At 41.4% G+C, this 24762-nt stretch overlaps 1 protein-coding gene and 1 pseudogene across 2 annotated transcripts; both read right to left on the bottom strand.

Moving 5' to 3' along the window:
- Positions 1-473: 473 nt before the first annotated feature.
- On the bottom strand, positions 474-7765 carry LOC119123263 (annotated as a pseudogene).
- A 13038-nt stretch (positions 7766-20803) lies between these two features.
- On the bottom strand, positions 20804-24266 carry si:dkey-28n18.9 (sorting nexin-6). Of its 2 annotated transcripts, none has more exons than XM_037251836.1 (14): positions 24003-24266; positions 23724-23831; positions 23353-23460; positions 22956-23016; positions 22669-22793; positions 22428-22511; positions 22284-22358; positions 22163-22193; positions 21917-22004; positions 21767-21806; positions 21593-21679; positions 21432-21521; positions 21203-21268; positions 20804-21129 (listed from the first exon to the last, which is right to left on the bottom strand). In XM_037251836.1, the coding sequence occupies exons 1-14, from the start codon at positions 24006-24008 to the stop codon at positions 20995-20997; spliced, it is 1104 nt and encodes a 367-aa protein (XP_037107731.1). In that variant the 5' UTR covers positions 24009-24266; the 3' UTR covers positions 20804-20994. The 2 variants fall into 2 exon arrangements, with proteins under 2 accessions (XP_037107731.1, XP_037107730.1); XM_037251835.1 differs by lacking the exon at positions 24003-24266 and adding an exon at positions 23914-23964.
- Positions 24267-24762: the final 496 nt, after the last annotated feature.

The following is a 24762-nucleotide window of genomic DNA, read 5'->3' as shown; positions in this document are numbered from 1 at the left end:
AGCGTAACATCTCTACTGTATTTATAAGAGAGTAATTCTCATGTCATTGAGGGAGACGTTTAAGCATATGCATCAAAACAGTAAATACTCTAAGATTTATCAAACCAAACATAAGCTAGAGACTGGAACTATAGAAAAAAAAAAGAAATCATCTTCTGACAATCTGTGATGAATACCGTAATTTTCGGACTATAAGTCGCACCGGAGTATAAGTCGCACCAGCCATAAAATGCCCAAAAAAGTGAAAAAAACCCATATATATGTATATAAGTCGCTCCTGAGTATAAGTCGCCCCCCCACCCAAACTATGAAAAAAAAACGCGACTTATAGTCCGAAAATTACGGTAGTTCCCATAATCATTAACCGACACCGTATTTGTGAAGTTAAAAATCTTTAAAAAAAAATTTTTTATTGTGCTCAGTCTGATTACCTAAACTAAAATCGAAGTATTAGGGGAAACAAGGACCAAATATGCAAAAGAATCAGAAAAGTATTTATTTTGGCATTGTCAATATAACATAATGATCACATGTGAAAAATAAACTAGCCAATCAGCATAAATCCTAGCAAAATAAAGTACATCCCCACGGAATTCATGAGTACGATGGTAAAACCTTATATTGTCCATTATCAGAAAAATAAGTTTCAAAAAGAAGCATCCTAACCAGCAGTTGTATTTCTAGCATTTAACATCACAAATACCCGCAAACTAAAATACTATTTGCATTTAAATCCGAAAGTCGAAAGGTATAGTTGATACAACATTACTGCACAGTCGCTAACATTCAGTAGACAATGCAACACGTCTAAAACCCGCTGTCAGCTTTAATTTGTTGAAGTTTAAACAAACTCCATTTACCTAGTGGTGCACACAGTTGACCTGTTTTACAAAACAGAAAAAAACAACTCATTACTAATGCTGCTACAAGACCCCTGGCCACTGCTGCAGTATTATTAACCTGAGGAAACCTCAGTTTGAAAAGCACCACAAATACAACATAGCAACTAAAGTAACACTGAAGCTAAGTACAGCTGCTTCCTCAAAGACAAAACAAGAAATAGAAAGAATTAGCGCAATACGCTATACTACGAAAAAAACCCTTCCTGTTTACTCTGCCATATATCAGCAAAGCCCACCAAGCAAGTTTTGCGTCAAAATATCAGGAGTTCTTGTCTGTTTGTGCTACATCCTCACCACATGTAGTAGCTACGTGTGGTATCGACAGGGGAGGGTTTTCCCTCTGTGCTGCCATCTTTGTCCTTCTCTCCGTCAGACTCCCACAGGTTGATGAGTGGCGGGTAAAGCTCATTGAGCGGGATGGACGAGGTTTTAAGCATGTATTTCTTCAAGGAATGGTGATAGTTCTTTCTCTTCCATCTACGGGCCGTGTAGATGCCGACTGTAGCCAAACTGAGGAAGGCTAGCGCGGTTGCCATGACGGCTAGCACGGCGGCGCTCGGGTGCTGGTCTGACAGGTTCAGGGCGAAAGTGGTACCGCGGGTTGTGACGTTGACGCAAGACTTGTGCGTCTGCAGGTGGACGTTGGAGACCGTGAGGCAGATCTCGTACTCTGTAGCAGGCTGGAGATGGGTGAGGTTGTATTCGTGAACATCCACGGGTACACGGGCCGTGTACGTGATGTGCGGGTTGTCGATCTTCATGGTGGCTGAGGCCCATTTGATGTTGGAGGACATGACATTGGAGTTGACTTTCCAGGAGACAAGGATGGAGTGGGACTCTGTCTGTTTCACGTAAATTCTCATCACCTGAGCGCTGTCAAGCAGGGTTCCGTTCACTCGAATGGAGGCGACCCGTGTGTCAGCTCCTTCGATGTTCTGGGCCACGCAGGTGTAATGTCCCGAGTCTTCCACTTGGACATGGGACAACCACAAAGTTCCCTCGCTGCTCAGGTGGTAGCGCTCTGACACTGTGTCCATAGTGATTTTGGTTCCAAGCGGGGTTACCCAGTAGATCTCAGGCTCCGGCTCAGCCATGGCCCGACAGTCCAGACTGACGCTCATTCCGAGATTTAGGTTGAGGTGGCCGGGGAAGGTGTCATGGCATATCAGTGGGATACACTGCTCGGAGGACTCTAGCAGTCTTAGCTCCCGAACGCGCTGGCCCCTGAGTTCTGGCGGGGAGGTGCAAAGCATGGCCAAGGGTTCCATGAAGCGCACAGAGGTCTTGTTGGAACTCATCCATTGGATGACACAGTCACATCGCAAGGGATTGCTGTGCAGACTGATCTCCCGAAGGTTGGGCAAGGCCTCCACCGAATGCTGGTAGAGAGCAGTGAGCGCGTTATTGTTGAGCATCAAGCTCTCCAGGGAAGGCATGTCCCTGAAGGCCAGGCGGTGGACGTAAGACAACTTGGGGTTGTTTGTGGCCTCTAACTTGGTCAGTTCCGGAAGGTTGTCTAGAGCGTAGCGATCAATAGACACTAACTCCATCATGTTGTTGATTCCCAACTCTTTGAGATGAAGCATGTTTCGGAAGTCTCCTTCCTGGATTTTGTGGACTGGATTTTTGTTTAAATCCAAAATTTCAAATTGGGACTTTCTCCAGTGCCAGTTGAGGGGATTCGGACCAGTTTGTTTGTCATAGAAAGATATGCTCTCCAGGTTATCCAATCCTAACAAATGCATTGGAGGAACATCAAGAGATCCTACCAGCCAGGACCAAACTCCTCAAACTTCCCAGAGGCTTGAAGTTCATGTCCAAAAGGCCAATGACTGGATTTTCTCCAATCATGAGGATCTCAAGGTTAGGAGTTTCCACAAACCAGCAGCTGTCAATGACATGAAGCTTATTGGAGTTTAGGTGCAGACGCAACAGATTGTGCAGACCGGCGAAGGCCCGAGAGGAGATGGAGTATGAGGTTATTGTTGATGTAGAGCCCTGTAAACTGGAGAGATTCCCAGACAGTTGTCCTGCAGCTGGCTGATCTGGTTCTCCTCCAGGTGCAAAGTGGTGAGATGGTTCATTCTTTTCAGGCCTACGGCTTCCACGGAGCTGAAGTTGTTCTGGGACAGGTCCAACTCTGTCAGGTTCTGCAAGGCTTCCAGCTCGCCCCCAGTGTGAGAGATGGCATTACTTTGGAGCAATAACACTTGAGTGTCTGTTGAAAGGTTGATGGGGATGCCGGTCAGCCTCAGGTCGTTGCAGTCCACAGTTGTCGCCTCCTTGTAGGTGGACTGGGGGGTAAACCAAGGTCGGATCTCACATACGCACAAGTGAGGGCAGTCCGTGGCGTGTGCGGGCGACCGAGAGACGAGAAGTGAGGCCGCGCACAGCCAGAGTAGAGGAGGCCAAGGCCCAAGCGTCATCTTGTCTGCTCTCTGCTCAAACAATAGTTAGATGAGAGCCAGTTGAAGTAAAATCTTGAAGGGAATGTTCAGCACCAGCAATCCTCATGAATGCCTTCTTCTAATCCAGAATAAAATCTCTTTGGATAGAATCCTCAAGAACATCTGCTCTGGACCTCAGATGTTTTCCTTTTGATGCCTCAAGACGGATACCTGAAGAAGACAAATGTGGAACAGTGAAAACCCGTAACAGAACTAAGACTAACACGAAGAAAAATGTATCCCTTTAGTTACAGGCCGCAGTTTGAACCGCTTGTCCATGGCAAGCACTCATAGCAAAACGTGGTGGATTCGATCATGTTTGGTATCTGAATTGACATCCCTTCTGTTTCAAAGAGCTGTGCCAACCAATTCATCCACAAGTTCAGTCAGCTTGTTGTCTTTTATACAAAATATCGCCATTAATAAATAACACCGTTGTTATTTAACATGACGCTACCTCAGATGATGAGGTTTTCGAATGATTTTTACAGTCAAATCTAGAGAGATTACCATGTTTTTTTTTTCTTCAGTGTGAAGTGGATTATCCGCCAGTGATCCACTCGAGTGTGTGTGTGTTTGTGTGTGATCGGCACAGTCAGCAGCTCTGGCAGTAAACCCATTACACAACGGGTTTAATAAACACAAAATGTGTGCTCGTCACTGCTAATCACTTTCTACGCATGATGCAGGCTCATGTCAGAAAGTCACAAAAAATGTGAAGCGTAAGCATTTTTGGGGGATATCAGTGCTGCGCTTTGGTCACGGCGTCTTAATCCGTAGTTGGCAGAAGCAAGACGTGCAAGGAGAAAGCAATTTGAAGTAGAAAAAGTTATGCAAATTTGATCTAGTATAAGGGCTATAATACTAATTTTGTTTTTTTTATTTACTCTAAGTGCTACTCTCGAGCTGGCACTACTATAAATGCTGAGGTGATCCGAACAATTTATGAACCAACTTTACTCTCATTGACACATCCAGCAGTAGAAATAGCTTTAGCCCCTGAGGGAAATCTTCGCCTCTTAAGCCAATAAAAGCTCCGTGATGTCCACTGCTTATTGTTCAATGTGAAGGTATATAATAAGTTATGTGTTTGTGCTGCTCAGGTATGAGATTCGAAGAGGAGGACAGAATAATTGTTGTTGTTATGCTTGAGGCCATGAATCTCCGACACCCTGGAGTCGGGTTCTGGCAGCTTGGCCAGCGCGGTGGTGTTCGTGCACTCCTTTGCTCTCTCTCTCTCTCATTTTCTCTGTGCTGCGTTGACCTTGTTGATCCAAGGAAGCACCTGCTGGGCCACATTTTGGTCCATTTCACTGATGGCCTCGCTTTCTAATCACTGCAGCACATTTGCACCTAATGGAACTTGTGGCCATTACGCCACAGGAAGTAAAAATTTATGGAAATATGGAGTCGGTTACCCTTTGCTGTCATAACGGCTTCCGCTCTTTCCGGAAGCTATTTTACCTGACGTTGCTGTGTTTCTGTGGAAATGTGAGCATTTGTGAGGTCATAGCAAACTAGTTTTGATCTTACGGCTTTGTTTGGTGGGGTTTGAGTTCTTCTACATAAGAAAAACAAATTTAAAAATGACTTTGTTCACCATTGGAACAAAAATGGTTCCTTCCCCAAACATTACAGCAAATTTGTAAGCAGAACAGGAGCAAATGTTCACACTTGTCCCATGACCTGACAAGAATATCAATGGGGTGGAGGGAGATGTGAGACCCCAAAGGATGATTTCTCCTGGTGTGAAGCCTGATATAGTAAAAGACTGCGAGAATGGCTTTGGTGGAATAACACCTTTGTGAACTCCTGTTCTGAGGGAAAAGAGAGATTAGGTCTGAGATTAATTCCTACACAGGAGCAACTGTATCCCGAGAAGCCTTTATTAAATCTGCAGGCTGAAGCAGCCGACAGATACAGCAATGTAAAGCTTAGTTGCCATCATTACATTTTTTAACTACACTGCAATATCTTGACAGAATTTTTTTTTTTGCCTCACACATCGTGATGTGTACACAAACCAACAGGAAGAGGCAGCAAATCCCTCAACAGCTTGACATGATCTAACTGACTGTTTGAATTGAAAGCTCCAGCAGGAGGGATTTATTCTCTTTGCTTAGCCAATCCTGATGAGGTTTTAATCCAAGTACCCATTCAAATAATAACACGCACAAATAAATGTTTCACTGATATTAACCACATCACAAGACAGCTTAATGTGATTGTAGGGAGCTAATAAGCCAGCTCTGATTCATGCCACATACTAGCAATGCAATCGTAGGTTATTTTAAATTTTCCAAAACAGGCTTCACAGATGACCACTCACAGCTTGTTGTCATTTGGTCATTTATTCTTATTTGTAACTTGATTTTGAGTTATGTGAAAATGATGTCCCCTTTTCATGTTATTGCTTCTCCTACCCCAATTCTTTTTACTGGGCATCAAATCTAAACAGCCCTTTCTGGATCAGCAGCCGCACTAGCAAGCCGTCACCATGGCAACGCCTATGCCACCATCATGTGTTTTGTAACCAAATGAGAATACTGCCATTAATGCTTCAAAGTGGGCCAAAATGGATTTGCCAAAGAGTGTTTTCACGAGTTAATGTAACACAAACACACATGATTGATATAATCAATAAAGACACAACATGGCAGTTTTCCGTGCCGATCATGGATGAACTGAGCGGTGCCGCCTGATGTTTTCACTATTCGGTCTCCGCTCTGGCCGCCCTGAGAGACATCCTATTGGTGCTCTATTAGTATGCAAGAGTTTCACTTCACATCACACAGAGCTTTGGTGCAGCTGCTGATGGCAGAGCTGCAGAGCCGACCGAGCAGGAGATATAGATGCATGTCTTCTTCTGAGTCCGAAAAGGAGGCGGCGGCGGATACTGCTCAAGCGGGAAGGTCATAGGGGAGGACAGATGGATCAATATGAAAATACCGCACCATGAAATGAAAGGAGACCCTGCAACTATTGCGTGTGTTTGAAATTCCTTTAAAATTTAGAACTGCTTCCTCATTATTATTATTATTTTTTGCCGGGATCAAATATGACATAGTGAAAGGGGAAAAAGAAGACAATTTTAATGTCGTCTGTCTTCTTTGTTAAATTTGGCAACAAAGTTAAGCCCAACAAATACACACCAACACACAAACTATTCCTTTGTTTCCCCAGATGTTACTAACTGAGCGCATGGATATTGAGACAACTGGGTGAACCCCCCCCCCAACACATGGGGTCTCCTTTTGTTGTCTAGACAAAATCAACTCCACCAAGTTGGTGAAAGTCTAGAGGATTTAAAAAAAATGTTCTTGTTTCGATCAAAAAATAACCATTAAGTTTGCAATCCACTCTCTGTCCTCTTATTGTTTTTTGTAGCAGGTGTAAGGCAGCTCATGAAACAATGGACCACTTGACAAAGGTGATCCCCTAAAAAACACACACCCCTAAATGTCCGCACTCGATATTCATCCCACTTGTGCCAAAATCTGGAGCTAAGTCGCATTCTGTCCTCATGGGCATCCAAATGATTGTGATGATCAGCATAATTGCTGCTGGTCAAATATTTTAGCAGCACTCTGACGCTGCAGTTTGTGTATTGTTGCTGTAATCACAGAGTCAAGTGCAATTAAATTGTCAAGAATGTAGATAAGGCAAATCAGGCACCTTGGTGGATAACCTAATTCATGTGAGTGGCTCTAAACGATGACATAAAATAACACTGCAGGTGCACATCCTTTGTTTTACTCCCCCTGAATGCAAAGCTTCATAACAATCATATCTTGTACATAATGTCCTTGAATATGTTTTATAGACTTTTCACTCAGTGCGCAGCAGACGACTGCATACATTTATAAGAAATGAATTTCTTCATCTTCATGCTAATTTATGAGCAGTTTTTTCCCAAATAGCCGATAATTGTGTTGGTGCCGATATAAAATAAATTATTTTTATTTGCAGCGTCCATGCATCGCGCACGAGGACCACCTAGATCGCCTTGTGAAATTTTTACACCTATTAAAAAAAATACAGACATTAAAATATCTAACTTTATTCACCGATTGGCTTTAACATTTCTGAGCATAAATACGCGCATTGGTCTCACCTACGTAACGCTGAGACGAACGATGTTACTCCGTGTGACCCAAACAGCATCCGCAGCTCCTCCACACTGACGATGACGACGGTGCGCGATTCGATGCACAAATTTCAGCAAGTTTTAAGAACACAAATCAGCTCAATAGATCCTCCGTAAAGCGAGATTGCAGTAACGAGCATCTGCACGCTGCAGGTCAGCCGCACTGAGACGCGTCTGACACCGACACCGGTACCAGTGCAGCCTCACCATCTGCTCTCTTCCCGACACCATGGGAACGAAAAGTCCCTCCCTATACCCGTCCGAGCATGAGAATTTATTTAGGGAGGGTTAGCGGAGCCACTGGCAAGACGAGCCAATAGAGTAGCTTACATGGAGTTACATGCAGTAAATGTCCTTGTTGGAATGTTCATTTTATTGATCTGTTTTCATGTCAGTGTTTTGCTCAAGGCTCTTTGTGGAGAGGAGTAACACTCATTTAATTACATCACAGTATTTTCAAAATAACTTGTTATTTTTGAGTTGGAAATGATTGAAGTTTGATTTATGGTTCATAGAAAGAATTTGCATTTTGGTTAAAAAATGCGGCTTTATTTTTAGATTTTGTGGATAGTGAAGTTCACACATTGGAAATACATTGCAGAAGTGTTATATAGGCCGGGGGATGACATATGCATAAGGACCATTGCTGTATTTTTAGCTAGTCTTACTAAGGTCGTGAAAGTCACTAACTATAGCAAAAATATGGCGAAGTTGGCAACCCCGCAGACATAAGTTGTAGCGCTGCTTGGACCAACGTCCACAGGTGTGTACATAAATAAAAATGCAACTTTATTTTATTTTGACTTCATTGTCTCTCTGAGGGCCGGTCAGTGACTGTTGGCGGGCCAAATGTGGCCCCCGAGCCGTATTTTTTGTGCCCTAAACCATAGCTAAACTGAATTGATGCAATGTCGCCATCGACTGTTCATCTTTACAGTTATGTAGCAGTTTGAATTTTGTAGCCGACCTAGGGCAAGGACCTCTTCCACAACTCAGTGGCAGTAAACAGTTGTATTCCAATTGACGAACATCAACATTCATAGCAGTGAATATGTCTATTTACCTTTTTGCATTTTTTTAAAAATTGGATCCGCTGAGCTTATTCAGGTCCGCACACAGTTTCTGCTTATGGGTGTGACTCCTGCCTCTCTTCCGGCAATGTTTGTTGCTTTAAGCCGACAGTTACCGATTGTAAGTGTTGTGGGCAGTGTAGTTTTGTGATGTTCGGTGTCAATGGACGAGCAGTCAGGCCTACATAATGTGACAGCAAACAGATTTTTGGCCCGATAAGACATTCAGACAGCAGAGAGAGAGAAATGTCTTTTTCTCTTGAAGCTATCACTTGTTTGGCTTCTTCCTCCTCTGCTTCCTCATCTCTAAGGGGAGCAGAGAAATGACAGCGTTTTATCATTTACTGCCTGAGCTGCAGCTTTGGGAGCAACCCGACTGCGTTTTTCATGCCAGAGAAGAAAGACGGGGAATAAGTGGCATGTGCAAATTTTCTTGGACTTGTTTTCTACAATTGCATAAGGCCCCAATGTTGTTTGCATTTGTTTTTCAAACTACCATGGAATCCCATGCAGACAAGGTGAACCTCAAGACACAGTCTGCATGGATGAGTGGTTAAGCACTAAGATGCAGATGCAGCGATAAAGTTAATACGCTGACCTTTAAAGCACTGCTGTCATCAAAATAAGGGCAATATCGTTCTCTTAACTGCAATGCTTCTTATCAGTCGGGACCCGATTAAAATCATCAATCAGCATCTTTACCTTCCCAGTAGTCCCTGTCAATGATCTTTTTGAATTTATTTTCGTTAAGCACTGCTTTATATTGAAAAAGCAACTTCTTGCATGCAGGTGCCAAAGCCCTACTTATGTCATAATATAATTCATATGTACTGTACCTTATATTTTACCACTTTATTTCTCCCTCAAACTCATTTCGTCGGCAGTATGAGCAGAAACGCCTACAAAATGATATTGCGGACCAACAGTGCACAAAAATACGTACTAAAGGGAACCCAACAGTCCTATCGTGTTCTGCCAATGCGTAACGGCAGCCCAGTCGGAGCAACTCCTATCTTTCTGCAACAGGAGTGCAGCTCAAAGTTGAGTAGCAGCCGGGCAAATCCTAATTTCCCACTATTAACCTGCGATGCAAAGGGTGCGGTTGCCACGGCAACGACTCCCTTCCAGGAAAGGCTCTGCAGCGTATCTTGCCTCTTTATTAGATCTCTGATCACACAGCTCCTGCCACATGGCCATCTGGGAAAAGGAGTTAGATCGAAATGCGTGTCCCCTGGTTTACCTCTCACACGGCCTCTCATCATTTTGCAGCTTGGCACTCGTTTGACGCAAAGACAATTGGTGTCGTTTTCCTCGTCGGGCCTCATGAGCTGAGTCGGGAGGGGATGAATATCGCCGGAACATGAATCACAAACACTCCTTTCATATAGTGAAAAAGTACACACTGTTTAACGTTACATATAAAACCAACAAGCTCTCTTTCTTTGTCGATCTGATTAAGCTCCATCTTAATTGCCGTGGATCAAAACAGCTTCAGGCTGTTCTCGGATGCAACTACAGCAGATGCTTGCCCCTTGGAAAATCTAACACCATGTTGATAAAGTCGCTGGGATAGTGTTCCTGTTAACTCCCCGTACCCTCGAGCGGGCATTAAAACCACGCACTTGACAAATGTTGCAGATGTTGTTGCTGAAAGAGTCTCACCTTACCGGCTAATGAAATCCAAGCCGACAACACAACAGCTGCAACACAACACAACACAACAGCTGCAACACAACACAACGCCCCAGTTGAGTTGAATCAGCATCTTCGCACATACTATTGAAGCTTATAAGCTTTGCCGACTTTGATTTTATTGCATGAGCTTGCAACATAGTTTGAAGCTGGTGTCTTTATTGTTCTCCTGTTAGCTTTTAGCCGTCTTTACGGGATTGATTTATAACATTCATGTACCCCATGTGTCGTTTTCAGCTAATCATAAGTCATACATTGCATCTTGTGCTGCAGTGGAACTTAATCACTTTTTGGATTGAAAACATTTCGGCTGGTCCTCAGCTGTGTGTAAACTGTTTGTCATTAAAAAAACAAGATGGAGGCAAATGTCCACACCGGTTTTTGTGGGGCCTGAAAATGAGTTGGAGTGTCGACCGCCTCATGGGAGTTTGTTGTAATAGCCCCAGAGGCGATGAGTTCCCGACTCCTGCTACGCATGTCACTTTATATTAGTCGACCGTGCGCATTGGTGTGCTATCCCACAACCAATCAGTCACTTAACAACATCACCAGACCCCTTTTTAATTAAAAAAAATACCAAAGCAATTTCTCCCATCCTCCTGGGAGTTGACTTTCATTTTTACACTGATTTTATTAAATATAGTCCCTAATATTGTCCGTCTACAAAATAAAAACTCAATTCGAATGAAAGGTAAGGCTTCATTCCAAGTCGGCCTTTCTAAAGTCAACTCACAGGCTCTTGTTCCATCCATATTAAAGTGTGCATTAATATTTAATTGACAGGTTAAAACAGGAGTCAGCATTTTCTGAGATCTCTGAGGATTTGTACGATCAAGAGCAGGCATTTTTATAAACAGGGGGCGACCAATTAGTAGAGAGTGAAACTATTTTCCTCAATTAATTGTGCCTTGGCCCTTTGTGATCATAATTGTATGGCTAATTATTCAATTTTTTTTTTTTTTTAAAAAGTAGACACTAAACAACCTTCCATTTGATGTTAACAACTTTAGTGTATTTGCTTACATGGTTCGGGATATCCAAAAGCTACTGATATTTTTTTTTTGCTGCTGAGATGCATTAATATGCAGGTGCTAATATATTATTAATATTCTATTCGACCCACCTGAGTTGGCAGGGAAGAGTTTAAGACCATGCAGTGGAGGACCTGGGCCTTAACAGACATTTAATACATGGATGATTAGTGGGGCAAATTTTGCTTCTCAGCTCTTTTTTGTGCTCAAAAGTGCAAAATCTCCCCCATCCGTGTTCACCCCTCCCTCTTGTACTGCCACGAACAAAGAGAACTACTCTTTGTTGCCTCTGCCTGAGAATCACACATATCTTGCTTCTGTGGTGCTTTTAGCACAGAGACGTCGGAGCGGCCAAATCATAATCCAAAAGCTAATAATACTCTGTTTGGAGCATTAGCACCTTCTTCAGACATTTTTAATGGCGACTGAGTGTGTCAAGAGCTGGAGAGGCAGCTGTATTCATAAAAGCTCTTTGGCCAACATCTCTTGTTGAAAACACTTCTTTGTCCTTGACAGCACTTCCAAAAAGTGCTGCTCTTTTGCTGTTGGATGAGATGCTATTTACTCTTTTTTTTTTTGCCAGGGTGTGAAATAAAAAGCCTGTGTTGGGAAGGACAGGTTATGTTTTCCCTTTTGGGAGGCAGGTGAATAAAAGACATGCTGGAGTGTCAAGAACAAGTGAGGGAGAGGATTTGCATTAGGAGGAGAGTGATGGAATTTTCCTAGCCCAACCCGATTTTGTCCTTATATGGCAGGACTGATGTGCTGCAGGCTGCTGGAGTGTTTAGTAGTCTGCTCTCTGAGGGGTATTATTTGGGCGTGAGTGGGGGAGACGTGGGCTGGGTAACCTCCTTTAGTTTGTATTAAATATTCCTCAGCCTCTCTCAAAACACTGCTCGTCTTTGTGTTCTTTGTTGCAAATGTACTGTGTCTAAAAAATAGATGAAAATTGATTATACATTTAGACGGCAGGTGAATAAATTCAGTGACTTGTGAATTTAAAAGCGGGAGCTTGCATTTTTTTTTTTTTAAATCCAAATGTCTTAATGGGCAGCTGTTTTCATGTACGTGCTGCTTCAGGAGATATTTGCAGCTGCAAGACAGATTTTATTTTTAGGGCGCTTCACTTCGTTAAGCAAATAAAAGTGCGCATCAAAGTGACTCTGTGAGGCTATGTTATTGCTCTTAGGAGCCTTGTTAGTACAAGTCTTTTTAAGGAAATCAACAATACAAGAGTCAGACCATGCCATGAACAAAAATTATTTTCCAAAGGCTTAAAATCTAATAATAATGATAAGTGGTAATTTAGTGTTCTTATTTCTTACATGATCAGATTAAGTTTTGACATGCTGGAAGTGATTACTGAGTATTCTTGAGCTCACTTATGTGGCTGCTGTTGTATGCCCTTGGCATGATGAAAATCATGTCAATCTTGAATTATCAGCCACGTGACTTTTTTGATATTCCTCCAAAACCCAATGTTTACTCTCCCTTGCCACATTGTAAACATTTGTGATATTACTGAAGATTTCAACCTTGAAGATGATCTCCACTGTCCATCAATCTATTGATTCGCTCCAGTTCTAGTTTAGGAAGGACAAGTTGACTGAATGGCGGTCAGTCTGGTTCTCGCTTCCTCCGTTATTGTTTTCTGGCTGAACTCTATTAATCTTAACAGCGATTACAGAATGCTTACATTAAGTAAAGATGTGCTCTCATCATCAATCTTCTGCTTCCTCCTTCTGGCGCCACAGCTAACAAAGCCCAAAACGGCCTCTTTAAAAACACTGATCCGGCTATATAGTAGCTCATAAAGAGAGAGTGGCTGAGGTATCGGTGACCAACCTCTGATTCTGCCAGCCATGTTTGTTTCCTGTCCTCCCAGCGCTGTGGTTCCTGTCAGTCGTCACATCCTGACAAACACGGAGTTTAAAAATTAATCATCTTCTCAGACAAGTGGTGACATCCTCTCTGGGAGAGGTTTAGCAGATTCTGACGGCAGGTGTAAACCGGCTGTCTGGCAGACACATTGTGTTCTTGTGATCAAACCTCGGCCATCTTGTTGCATTCTACGCAGTTTGTTTTGCTTTGTGAATTGTTTTGGGAATTAAATTAAGTTTCCTGGCAGAGAGACACATGTCAGAAAGTCAAATATTCTCCTGCTCATTTCACGTTTAAGTATGACTGCAGTGGCCGTAAATTGAACCCGAGTGTATGCCTACCACTAAACTTCCAGCAATCCAAACATCACTGAGTAGAAAAACATGTCCGTGTAGAAAGCCTGCATACTGAAAAATTGATGTATTCTCTTTTTACTAATTGAAAGTTGACAGTCAGTGAAAGAATCGTTTCTGCATGGTTGATAATCGTGAGTGGAGTTTGTCATTGTCCTGCTAGCCCAATTTGGGATGATTCTTGAGTTGGTGTTGGTACAGTGAAAAGGTCAATGAAAATCTTAGTGTCGCATCTGAGAGACACTGAGTTCACACCACGGTCATAAACGTTTTTGATTAAACACCTCGGGCCATCGTCTGGTTAAAATCGAAAAAAAATCACGTCACTGGTATTTAACACCACAACTGCGTGTGGTGATTCTCCGGTATGATGGAAATGAGCCTGTGAGTTCAAGCATGCCTGTTGTTACCCAGTGGCTATGACTCCATTTGGTATTCAAATGGGTCAAACTGTCGTGATTTATTCATGCTCTGAGTCTTAAGTGCCACTCAGCTTGACAGGCAAGCTCTAAGCTTAGCCTCAACTCAACATAAATGTGATTTGCTTTAAATATAATCCATATGGAAAATACGTTTTAGTCACATACTCGAGGTGTCCTGTGCAGTGATGTTTTTACTTCCTTCCAAATTAAAACACTAAAATTAACATTGTATTTTAGACATCAAAATGATTCTGGAAACAAAAAGTCTGTCATCTTGCAAGCTGCTCATTTTGCTTCCATCTGTTCCGACTCAGCTACATCAATGCGTAAAGAAAAGGTGTATTGTTCACTGAATTTGAGCATGCGATAGAAAAGCACGAGATCAAAACAAATGCACATCGCATTCCCTTGTGGGAGTTGAATATGATGGTAGAGGAGAGGTCGACATTGCTTTGATTTGTCGTGAAAGTCTGCGAAAAGTAACTTGCTGTTTTTTTTTCTATTACTGTTAGCTTTAACTATTGTTGTTATATTCTATCGGTATAAGAAATTCTGCCTGCAGTTTTACGCCACTAAAGAACATAAAATAAAACAATTACATATTCTCATCAAAGGGAGAATTTTTGTACAGCTGTTAAATGAAATTATAATAGATGGGACCGTTAAAGTGCAGTCTTGTATTTAATTATGTCAATAAAAAAAATATTTGATTAAATCTTCATATTAAAATATATTATACATTTCATTACTTTTTAAAATCTTTTATTTACGTATTACAATCGTTCCTAATGAAAAATATTCCCCGCAAAGCAATGACCCAGAATTGTTTTGTTGACAACACGACGACAGCTTGGCTCTGTGTCGGCAGTGAAGGCACATGGCCAAGTTATGTAATCTCTACAATTACAATCCAGAACATCAATATTGTCCTGTAACTGCAGTCATTACAGGCACGTGGTGATTGGGTTAGGTTAGCAAATCATAAATATGTCCTGAATATAACAGATGATGGAGAGAACAAATATGATGAATAAGTTAACTTTGCTATATCTGTTCGCACCTGTCAATGGTGACTTAAAATGGGGGTTGACACTCCGTTTCAGGCCTGGGAAATCCACAGTAATTACACTAATACGGCACCCACTCAGCAGACTCATTTGTTTGGGCTCCAAAAGAGTGGAGCAGATGGTCCCCCGGGCCCGGGCCGCCTTCCATATTCATGAGATGAAGTTTGACCCTGTCAGCGCTGAAGGGCTGACCTCTAACATGGACTCTTTAGGGCATCAATAGAGTATGAAGGAGTGCAGTGGGAGAAGCATCGCAGCCGGCGACCCTGCCCCCGCTTGCATTGCACAGCTGAGCGACTGAAGGCATTTGGAGACGTGTGAACGCCAGAACAGACCCGATCCGAGCGAGGCTTTTCACAAGTTCCCAGGCTTCGGCGGGGCGTTGTCTCCGGATACAAACATCTGCCCCTATCAGTGTGTGGGACTTTGTGTGCCGAGACAAGAAGCATGGAATTGGCCTAATGATGTCACAACACTTTGACCTCTGAGCATTTTGTTTGAACTTGCTATCTGTGTAGTCCAGTTGTCTCCATTTAAAAATGTTCCTTGCAGACACAGCGTGCGAGCGACCAACGCTGCAGAGTCAATATCCCATTGATGTCTTTTCAGGGGTGGGGGGGTGGGGGGTGATCAATGCAGCCATTACACGGAATGGGAAGCCCGGGGTACATGGTGAGGAACACGAGGTAACTAGGTGTTAAACGATCCCACAGGTGTAGGAACAGGAAACGCCGCATTAGGCCCGTAATGGAGCATTGAGAGATGGCAGCTTTTGGCCACACTGGAAATGATGTAACTGTTGCTTCAAGAGGTTCCAATTATCAAAGGTCTGCTTGAATAGATGACCCTTGACCTCACGCAATAACCAGCCTCAGTTCGCTGGCCATTTAACCGCCACGCCTCACTGAACTCGACTTTAATTGGTTTAATGTCATGGAAGCCGTTAGTGGAAATGCATGCAGTTGTTTTGCTTGTTATTTATATTACCCTCGCAAACATTGTGATGTTGATGCATTCACTGGATTCATTTACAATGTGGCCACGACGTGCCGTCATTAAGCACCGAGGCGGCGGACGCCGTGCAAGGTTAGTTTAGCAGCAAACAAATGAAAAGCATCCAAACAGCTCGGTATTTATTTTTTGAAAAGTATATATTCCGCTGCCTGTCAATCAAGCCGGGACTCGGTGGTGGTGGTGATTGATCGCTCGAGCTCGGTGCCCCCACATGGTTGATGAAGCGCACTCGTCATTATTCATCCCTCTCATCTATATTCATCAATTCATTCATATTCATCAGCGGTTACAGAGCACAGATTAGGGTGCTTGTACATTTCTGCACATCATCGGAGATGGCGAGGAGTAGAACTGGCATCCTCCATGCAATAAACTTGCACAATTTTGATAGGACAATACATCAATTTGGAGGATTTTTTTGTACGCAAACTCATATACCATGCTGTCAGTGGTGTGAAACAATGCCCCCTCCCTTCCCTGCTCCTCCAAAAAATGGTGCATATCTAATATATATATATATATATATATAAAATATAATAAATAAATATAATTAAAAAACATTTAAAAAAGGACCCCATTTTTATTGTCAATGTCAAGTAATATTTAGCAATTTGTTTATTACTGTGATGGCAGTTTTCAGTGGTGTCGAGCTGCATGGCATCATAAAAAGAAGTGTAATATTTATTTGCAAAGCTCAAGCAAAGTAATAAAGGCATCATTGAAAGATTATCTCTATGACAGCGTCAATCAAAGTGGGAATTATCATGGCTATTGTTTGAGGATTTTAAAAGCACCAACATAGTGAAAATAATTGGATTTCTTTTGTTTGCACTCTCTTTTCTTTTCCAACAATTTTTCTTTCAGCACACTGGTAGCTATTTAAGAACTATTGTCAAATAGTACATTCATTATGGCCTGAACAATAAACACTGGGAAGATTGTTAGAGGCAAAGAAAAATGCTACCGCTTGTTCAGCTTGTTTTGTATTATTGCATCATTACATTATTATTTTTTCCCAACAGCAGCTGATAAACAACACAATCAGTAAGATGGCAGCTCTAACACCAAACCTTAATGGGAGTTAGCATATTTTATAGCTGACTGGGATTAATGAGACTTTCATTATCTCAAATTGAATTGTAGTCGCATATAACCAGGAGGCATTTTCAAAGCCATGCATAACTATCCACTTGCTAAATCGTTAGCTTGTGAACAAGAGCATAAAGTAGAGGTGACATTCGTCATGAGAACCAGCAGTGGTCTTGGACATATTTTTCTGCAGCAGATGTTCAATCTCTGCTTGGGATAACATTCAAGTCATGTTGGTTTAACTTTGTATAGCTACTGGCAATATTGAGGTTGGGCAGATGAGCTGTGGCCACACCCACATCGGCGCAGCCCTCCCTCTGACAGATCCACCAGCTGTGTTCATCTGTGAAATTACCAAAATTGGGTCCGAGATTTGCCATGCATGGTCACCGGACAATCACACCGGTGTCCACGTGGAGAAAATAAATGACCACTTGCCCTCTGGGCTGATCCATACTGACCATTACATCATATGTCCCGCTACTGTGGTCAACAGTGTGATGGAAATATTGATGAATAATTGATTAGGCTTTTACCGTCCGCGTTTGTATTTGTGTGTGAAAACGTGCTGTGGAAATGCTATTTAGTTATTCATACTGTACGGCTTGACCAACATTTATTTCAAAAGTGGTTTCTTTGATATTCAAATGAGGCTTTTTGTCTGCGTTGTCAGTACACGGTCGGCTTTTGTGTAGCTGTTGCAACATTGCTTCGCGTTGACAATGGCAGCAAAGTCATCAGCTCAGCATGTCAACCTGCTTCTGACATTATTCCCGCAAAGCTAATTAACTGTATCATAACATCATCTCCAACATATGAAAGGCAGCAGCGTTAGTGGGAAAGTATAAATATTTATGGGTTCCATTCACTCGTGAACTGACAAATAGTGTGAATTTGCAAGTCTAATGCTTTGCGGTGCTGTAGAAAAAAAAAGTGAAAACTGTATTAAAAATATTGGTTGGGAGTTTGGATCAGGTTTTGCAAAGCTCTGTTTGGGATGTGCCTTATGAAAGTGTAATAGCTGCAGGTGGTAGCAAATCTGCATTACATTATGTCCTCCTCCTCACTCTCTCATCATATCTTGCTCCCCCCAAACTTTTAATGAGTCATAATCTGCGCATGGCAGTGATTAGATTTAATGAAGTGCCAACAACCTTGAGTTGACACAAGTCAGCTGCTCCGCACACACTCATCCATGACGGAGCTTCGAATCCAAGTGAATATAAGATTAAAACACTCATGCTTGCGTTTTCCTTTTTTTTTTTTTTTTCATTTCAAACCCCGGCAAGACTGAATCGGGACGATGCAAAAAAAAGTGCCAGCCTTTCATATTGCGCTTTGCGTAGTCCACATTTGTTCTTTCAATTCCCGAGAGCCCGAGCTCCTCCAGGATATCAAAGCCACTTGTGAAGACAGAACAGGAACGGCTAAGGGTGAATCCAGGTAGCAGGGACACGCAAAGAAGACAAAGCAAGTATCCCATACAGAGCAAATTAGCTGTCTATAGGCTCATCAAAATAGATTGGCCTGCGAGCATTACATTTTCATGGAACTGCAAAAAGTCTACAAGACATGCAGATGAATTATCCAGAGTTGCTCTATTGCATATTCATGTTGAATACTGTTGATAAATCTTCCATTGTCCATTCACAGACTGACATCAATGAAATAGCAACCGGCTATATGTTCGCACAAGCCATTTTTACCTGCACAAGTGGGCCTTTGTCAGAGCATGAGGGATGAACGGAGGCTGAGTGCTGCCTCTTTGTCTATAATGAGCTCTTTCAGCATATCGGCGCTAAGTGGATGTTTCAGCAAACTCAAACGCATGCGGCGTTGCCATCATGAGCTCTCCTCGTCCTTGTTCAGGGGTCACGCTTGCTGCCATCACGCACGAGAACAAAAGCAAGTCACTTGGACTCAACGACACTGCCCTCAACTGGTTGAAATCGGCCTCGTGGAACTAAGTGATTATCTTGTGAGATTTACGCGGTCCCCAGACACACAATGTTGCCTTTATTGTCTGTCGCAAAAATCCAATCTTTCATTTTCTACTCTCAAAAATTGATATATTGTTTGTATTTTTACTTAAATCTAATGCATAATTAGTCATCAATAACTTCATATGCGTAAAATGACTGTAATTCAATGATATAGAATTGGATGAAATTAGGCCGACTTTATATTTAATTGATTGAGTCACCTTAAAATAACATGAGGCAAACACATTTGTGACATCAACACAACGAACGAATAACACTCGTTGAATGACCAGTTTTGTAACAATGTAAATTTTCTGTGGGCTGGATTAAAAAACAGAGATGGCCGTATGTGGCCCGGGAGCCACACTTTGCTCATCTAAAGAGTAAAGTCAGAGACCTTTTTTGCAACTTCCACAATATGTACCACCACAAGCCTAATTACTGTACTCCAGGGCAACTGTTGGTACTTTTATTAGATTCAAAAAGTGTTCTCAAGTCGTAAAAGTCAATGTTACAAAAGTAGTGCCTATGGGTATGACCTTGATAAGTTATTGTTCAAACATATTCAGCACACCTGGCACATTTAGTTTTACCAATTATGTGAAAAGAGTCCTATAAAATTCTTTCACAAAAATTCCACAGATTTAACATTGAATGCAACTTAATGAATACTGTACAAACCTTCAGGGGGGAATTATAGTTTAGTGACCAATAAATTGAAGGAAGATGTGAGTTGAGTTGAGTTGCTCCTTCTACATGAAACAAAGCTGAAAGTTTGCTGAGTGTCATTTAATGTGTCATTGCCCACAGGGAGGACATGCTAGATTACTGTGGAGGATTTCCCCTTCCCAAGTTATTAAATACTAAATTGTAGTACAATGGACATTTGAAAAATATAATATATATAATAAACATCAGTGAAAAATAATTATAACATTTTGTTTGTCTTTTAAATGTCACTTGATTTTTTTAACCCCAATTTTAATCACTTATTGTGAGTTTGTTGTGTTATGGCAAATTCTATAGCTGAGCTCAACAGCGCCTCTGCTGGTTGTGGTCACGTACTGCACTCTATTTTGCCTTAACGGCATCAACTCACAATTTATCAACAATCTCCTCTGCGCTCCTGTAATGTTAACAATACATTTGTTGATTACTTAGCCTAAGATCCCTTCGCGGAACCACTTTGACATATTCTATCAGCATTGCAAACATCTTGTATAAAAGGTGTGGTGAACAAGGGAAAAAAAACACTCTGGGAGTCAGATGATAATTCTTTATCTCCAGCTTCACTGTCATATGAGCAGAATTTCCTCTCTGCCCTCTCTTCTTATGAGAGGAGCCATCTATCTTGCTCACACTCGCTCCCACAAATGGATCACTACTCTACCTAATTCACCCAATGGAGAAATTACAGACCCAGAACGGATAAGATGGAGCAGGCAGCGGTTCTGAGGCATGGACTTGCAAACTTGAATGTCTTATGAGCAAAAGCGTGTCTTACTTTGAGCTTTCAAAGGAAACTGGTGGATTTGCAACAAATTTAAGATGTATCATTCACACATAAGTGGATGGAAAAGTGAGAGGGGAAGAAGAGTTCATTGCTGCAATGTTCTTTTACATTTCTCAACTTTTCCAGACTTTCCCAGTTTTCTTTAGAACGTGTTGATTGACACCTCCAGATCTGAAGAAGTAACACATCAAAGTTTTAGGAGCTTCAACTTGTCACAGTTTATTTTGAGTCATCACAACATTAAACATGAATGTAGTGTATAAAACGGATAGCTAATCATTATTCTATGTAGTTCTGAATTTGTCTCAAACGTCTATCGCTGTTTTCACTAAATGCAACTTAGTGACATGTTATGTTCTAACAGAAAGTGAATATGGGGGGGGGTCACATGGCTCTGAAGGCCTGGAGATGCTGGTCGTACTGCTCAGCGATTTCCCGGGCTGTGCGTAGCTGCTTTTCGCACCACTTCACCAGAGCCTGTTGCAACATCTTCACACGGGCATCCTCAAAGTGTTCAATCTGTAAAACAACATCACTCAATTATCATTAACGTAAGTTCTGATACGTAACAGGTCAAATTTAGGTGACTGACCTCTTGTTTTGCCACTTTACAAACGTGATTAAACTCGGTCTCCACTGTTTTCTTCACCTCCTCCAACTGATGAACACGAAGAGTGAGTCGTAAATACGCAGCTGCACATTTAGCATAAACAGCCTATAAGTCCGTTTAAAAATAAATTTATAAAATGTCGGTTTTTTGTAAATACTTTACTGACACCTGCTGGCCAAAAGCTGTCATTGTCCTACATTAATGCACTCACAGCAGCCTTCTTGACTGGTTTGGCCTTCTCAGCATTCTTTAGGGCAGTTTCCAACTCCACTAGCTTACAGGTCCTTCTGAAAAGCATCTCCTAGAATCAACAAAGCAGTGCAACTTATTAAGATTAAATAAAAAATTGGTAATTTTAAAAACTTGACATACTTTTTCTGCTTCCCGATAGCGTGACTGCAAATCCAGGCCAAGTCCGAGAGTGCTCACATCATTTTCAGCAACACTTGCCATGCTATTCTGCATGTTTTAAAAAAAAAAAATCAAAACGTTAAAATAATTAATAATAATGCTTTTTTTTTTTTAATCTGGAAAAGTACAAATTACCTTCATTGACTCAAAGACGTCTGATAATCTTACACAAATCCTATAAAATGAAAAGCACCAAATTAGTGCTTTTTTTTTTTAAACCAAACTTATGAATACAAAGTTCCATTTCATGTCCATATGACAGTCTTGAGACTTGTACAGACATACTTAGTAAAAGCTGCTTTGTCAGGATCATCATCCGATTCCACACACAGATGCAGGGCAGTTGCAAAGTGCCCACAGGCCACTGCTATTTCTGTACAAACACACGAGGGTATCAAGCGTGATAACTACTTTCAGGATGAATTACACAATAATCATATTGTCAATAGAATATCCTTAACCCTTAAGTTATTGTCAATTGAATGAAATAAATTACAGCTATCTTTTACTTTATGTGTGGTGTGATCTTACTTTGCTCAGTTTGCACCAGATCCAGGAATTTCTGCCAGGAAAAAAAAACATGAACAAATGAAAAATGGATATATAATGTGTGTAGATGTTGAGTGTCAGGCAAGCGAGGAGTGCTACTCACATCCACCGTGTTTTTGATGCAGCCGGTTATAGAAAGATTGACGTCCCGTTTAGTTTGAAAGAATTCGTCAACATCCTGCAAAGGCAATCACATTTCGAGAATCACACAGTACTGTCATTTCCATAAAGAGTCCAAATTAAGAACCTTGTGGCCTTCTTTTCTCATTTCTTCCACAGCTTGACTCAAGCGATTGAAAATGTTTCTCCTGGCTTTCTGTCGACCAGGCGGCTGTACATATCAAAACAGAATTAAATGGATTTTGTATTCAAATCATGGAACACCAACAATGGCCCAAATACATTATTTGTATTTATGCTGCTTGCATTGTTCAAGAGGTCAAAGATGTGTTTGTTTGTTTGTTAACGTCTACAGATGAAAAACTCACATCAGAGCTGGTGAGGAAGATCTCCAAAGCTTTGTTTTTTCTGAGTAGGTTGTGTGCTGCCACCTGGTGGAGGAAATTCTCCAGTGCTGCACAATATGGCTTAAACTCTTCCAAACCAAGGAAACCTGGAAGAAAAGTCCCTTGTTTCAGAGCATTGTACTTAAAACCAGACTCATGAGGACCAGCAATGATAGGACGATTTGAGTGGTTTTTCTGGGTTTTTTTTGCTCACCAACAGCAATGATAGGACGATTTGAGTGTTTTTTTTTTTTTTTTTTTTTGCTCACCAAGCTGTCTGGTGGCCTTTGGTGTTGTGTTCATCTGAGCCTTTGCAGGAAGAGGAGGAAACTTGGTAGGGAAAATAGGAAAACGCTTTTACAATGACTCATTGTTTCCAAAGACAATGTTGGTTTAAACATTTCATAGAAATGACAAATGCACATGGCAAATACAAAATGCACAGTTTGTACTTCAGTGATACATCATGAACATAAGCCCCTTTAATCATAACAGTGTCAATTTCCAAGAGGTGTTACACAAATAAAATATATTTCTTGATATCTTTCTGCTTCATTGACATGATCTTGATTATATTTATAGCCGAGGCCTTTTAGCCATCCTGTCCCGCTCTACATTTAAATATTTCCTAAAGAGTCTGGAAATCACAAAAAGGGTAACACTCACGATGACTCCCTGTATCCCAGGCACATCCTCCTGGTTGAACAGGTTCTGCTGTAGCCATTCAAAGTCCTCATAGGTCCGGTCCACGTGGTACTCCCCGGTCCCGGACAGCTAACACAAACAGGAGAGACCCAGAGAGTTGTGTTTTATGACACCCAGTCATCTGATTTGATATACATTTGTTATTGTAGTTGTAGCTTGTGGTTAGCAGCGCATGACCACATTGAAATGTGCTGAGTTAGCACAACTTCATTTGGTTGTTGGTTACTTATTCATCAACACTACTGAGGTTTTTGTTTCTGAGAGTGTCTTTGGAAGAAGTTGCTTCACATTCATTTTGTTTCTTTTGCACAAATTGATGTCGTTTTTCTTACTTTTTGAGAGACGATGAGAAAGGTAAGTGCGTCTCCATCTTGTAGAACCTCTGCAACTTTAATGCTATGTCCATGAACACTCAAAGGTGCCTCTTCTTTCACTTCTTCCTGTAAAATAAAAAATGTGTTAAGCTGTGGGTCAAGATCTCCAGAGTAAATGGATATATTTTAGAATTGCATTTGACATTACAAAAAAGCTCATTTCAGCTCCATAGACGCCTGCAAGTGTGAGTCACATGACTCTCACTGTTGTCATAAAGAATATTTTCAGGAACTTACCATCATCGCCAGCCAATATGTTCAGTCTGCTTTGCTTTTGTGCTACAAAGAATGTGAATAAGTCCTTTTTTGTTCAGGGCAAAATGTGCATTCAAGCTCTGAAGGTCTTCTGTGAGCTGGCTGCAATGAGCCCGAGCTGCAACTGCTGAGAAGGCACAGGATATCCTTTGGGTCAAAGTGCACGTTGCCTTGATGAGAAATGGAGGACAACTGTGCTAAATCTAAAGTGCTGGCCGTTGGGGAAAAGGAGTAAATGGTGTGTTAGTCAGTAACTCGGACCTATTTTGACACACCCACATGGGAGAAGGGAGCATGACAGTCCAATCAGTGACCAATAAAAAAAGGGTTGAATTTACAAGATAGCCAATAAAAAAGTAGTACAGATAGCTACTGAGCTAATTAAAAAATAAAAAACATCTCAAAGTATCGTAATTTTTCTCCCAAACAGGTCTGTCAAAACTAATAACCATATCCTAATTCTCTCCATCATGAGAGATGTTCCACCAGAAGGACATTTAAAACATTTTTTTTCCCTTTTGAAATACCTTTCACTATTATTTGACTCAATCTCTAGGGAATAGGAAAAATATAATTTGTGTCACAGAAAGTATTTTAATGTATATAAGCATTTTAACAATTTTATGGCGCATCATTTTTTTCATACCAGGGTTGTCTATCTCTCTTAAATAGTAGGGCTGTTGATTTATTCTCTTTATCCAAACACTTATTTTAGCTCAACTATCAACCATGAGTGCAAATT

Source organism: Syngnathus acus, chromosome 5, assembly GCF_901709675.1.
Source record: "Syngnathus acus chromosome 5, fSynAcu1.2, whole genome shotgun sequence".
Classification (NCBI taxonomy): domain Eukaryota; kingdom Metazoa; phylum Chordata; class Actinopteri; order Syngnathiformes; family Syngnathidae; genus Syngnathus; species Syngnathus acus.
The sequence above is the reverse complement of the archived record's forward strand: the minus strand, read 5'-3'. Positions and strand labels throughout refer to the sequence as shown.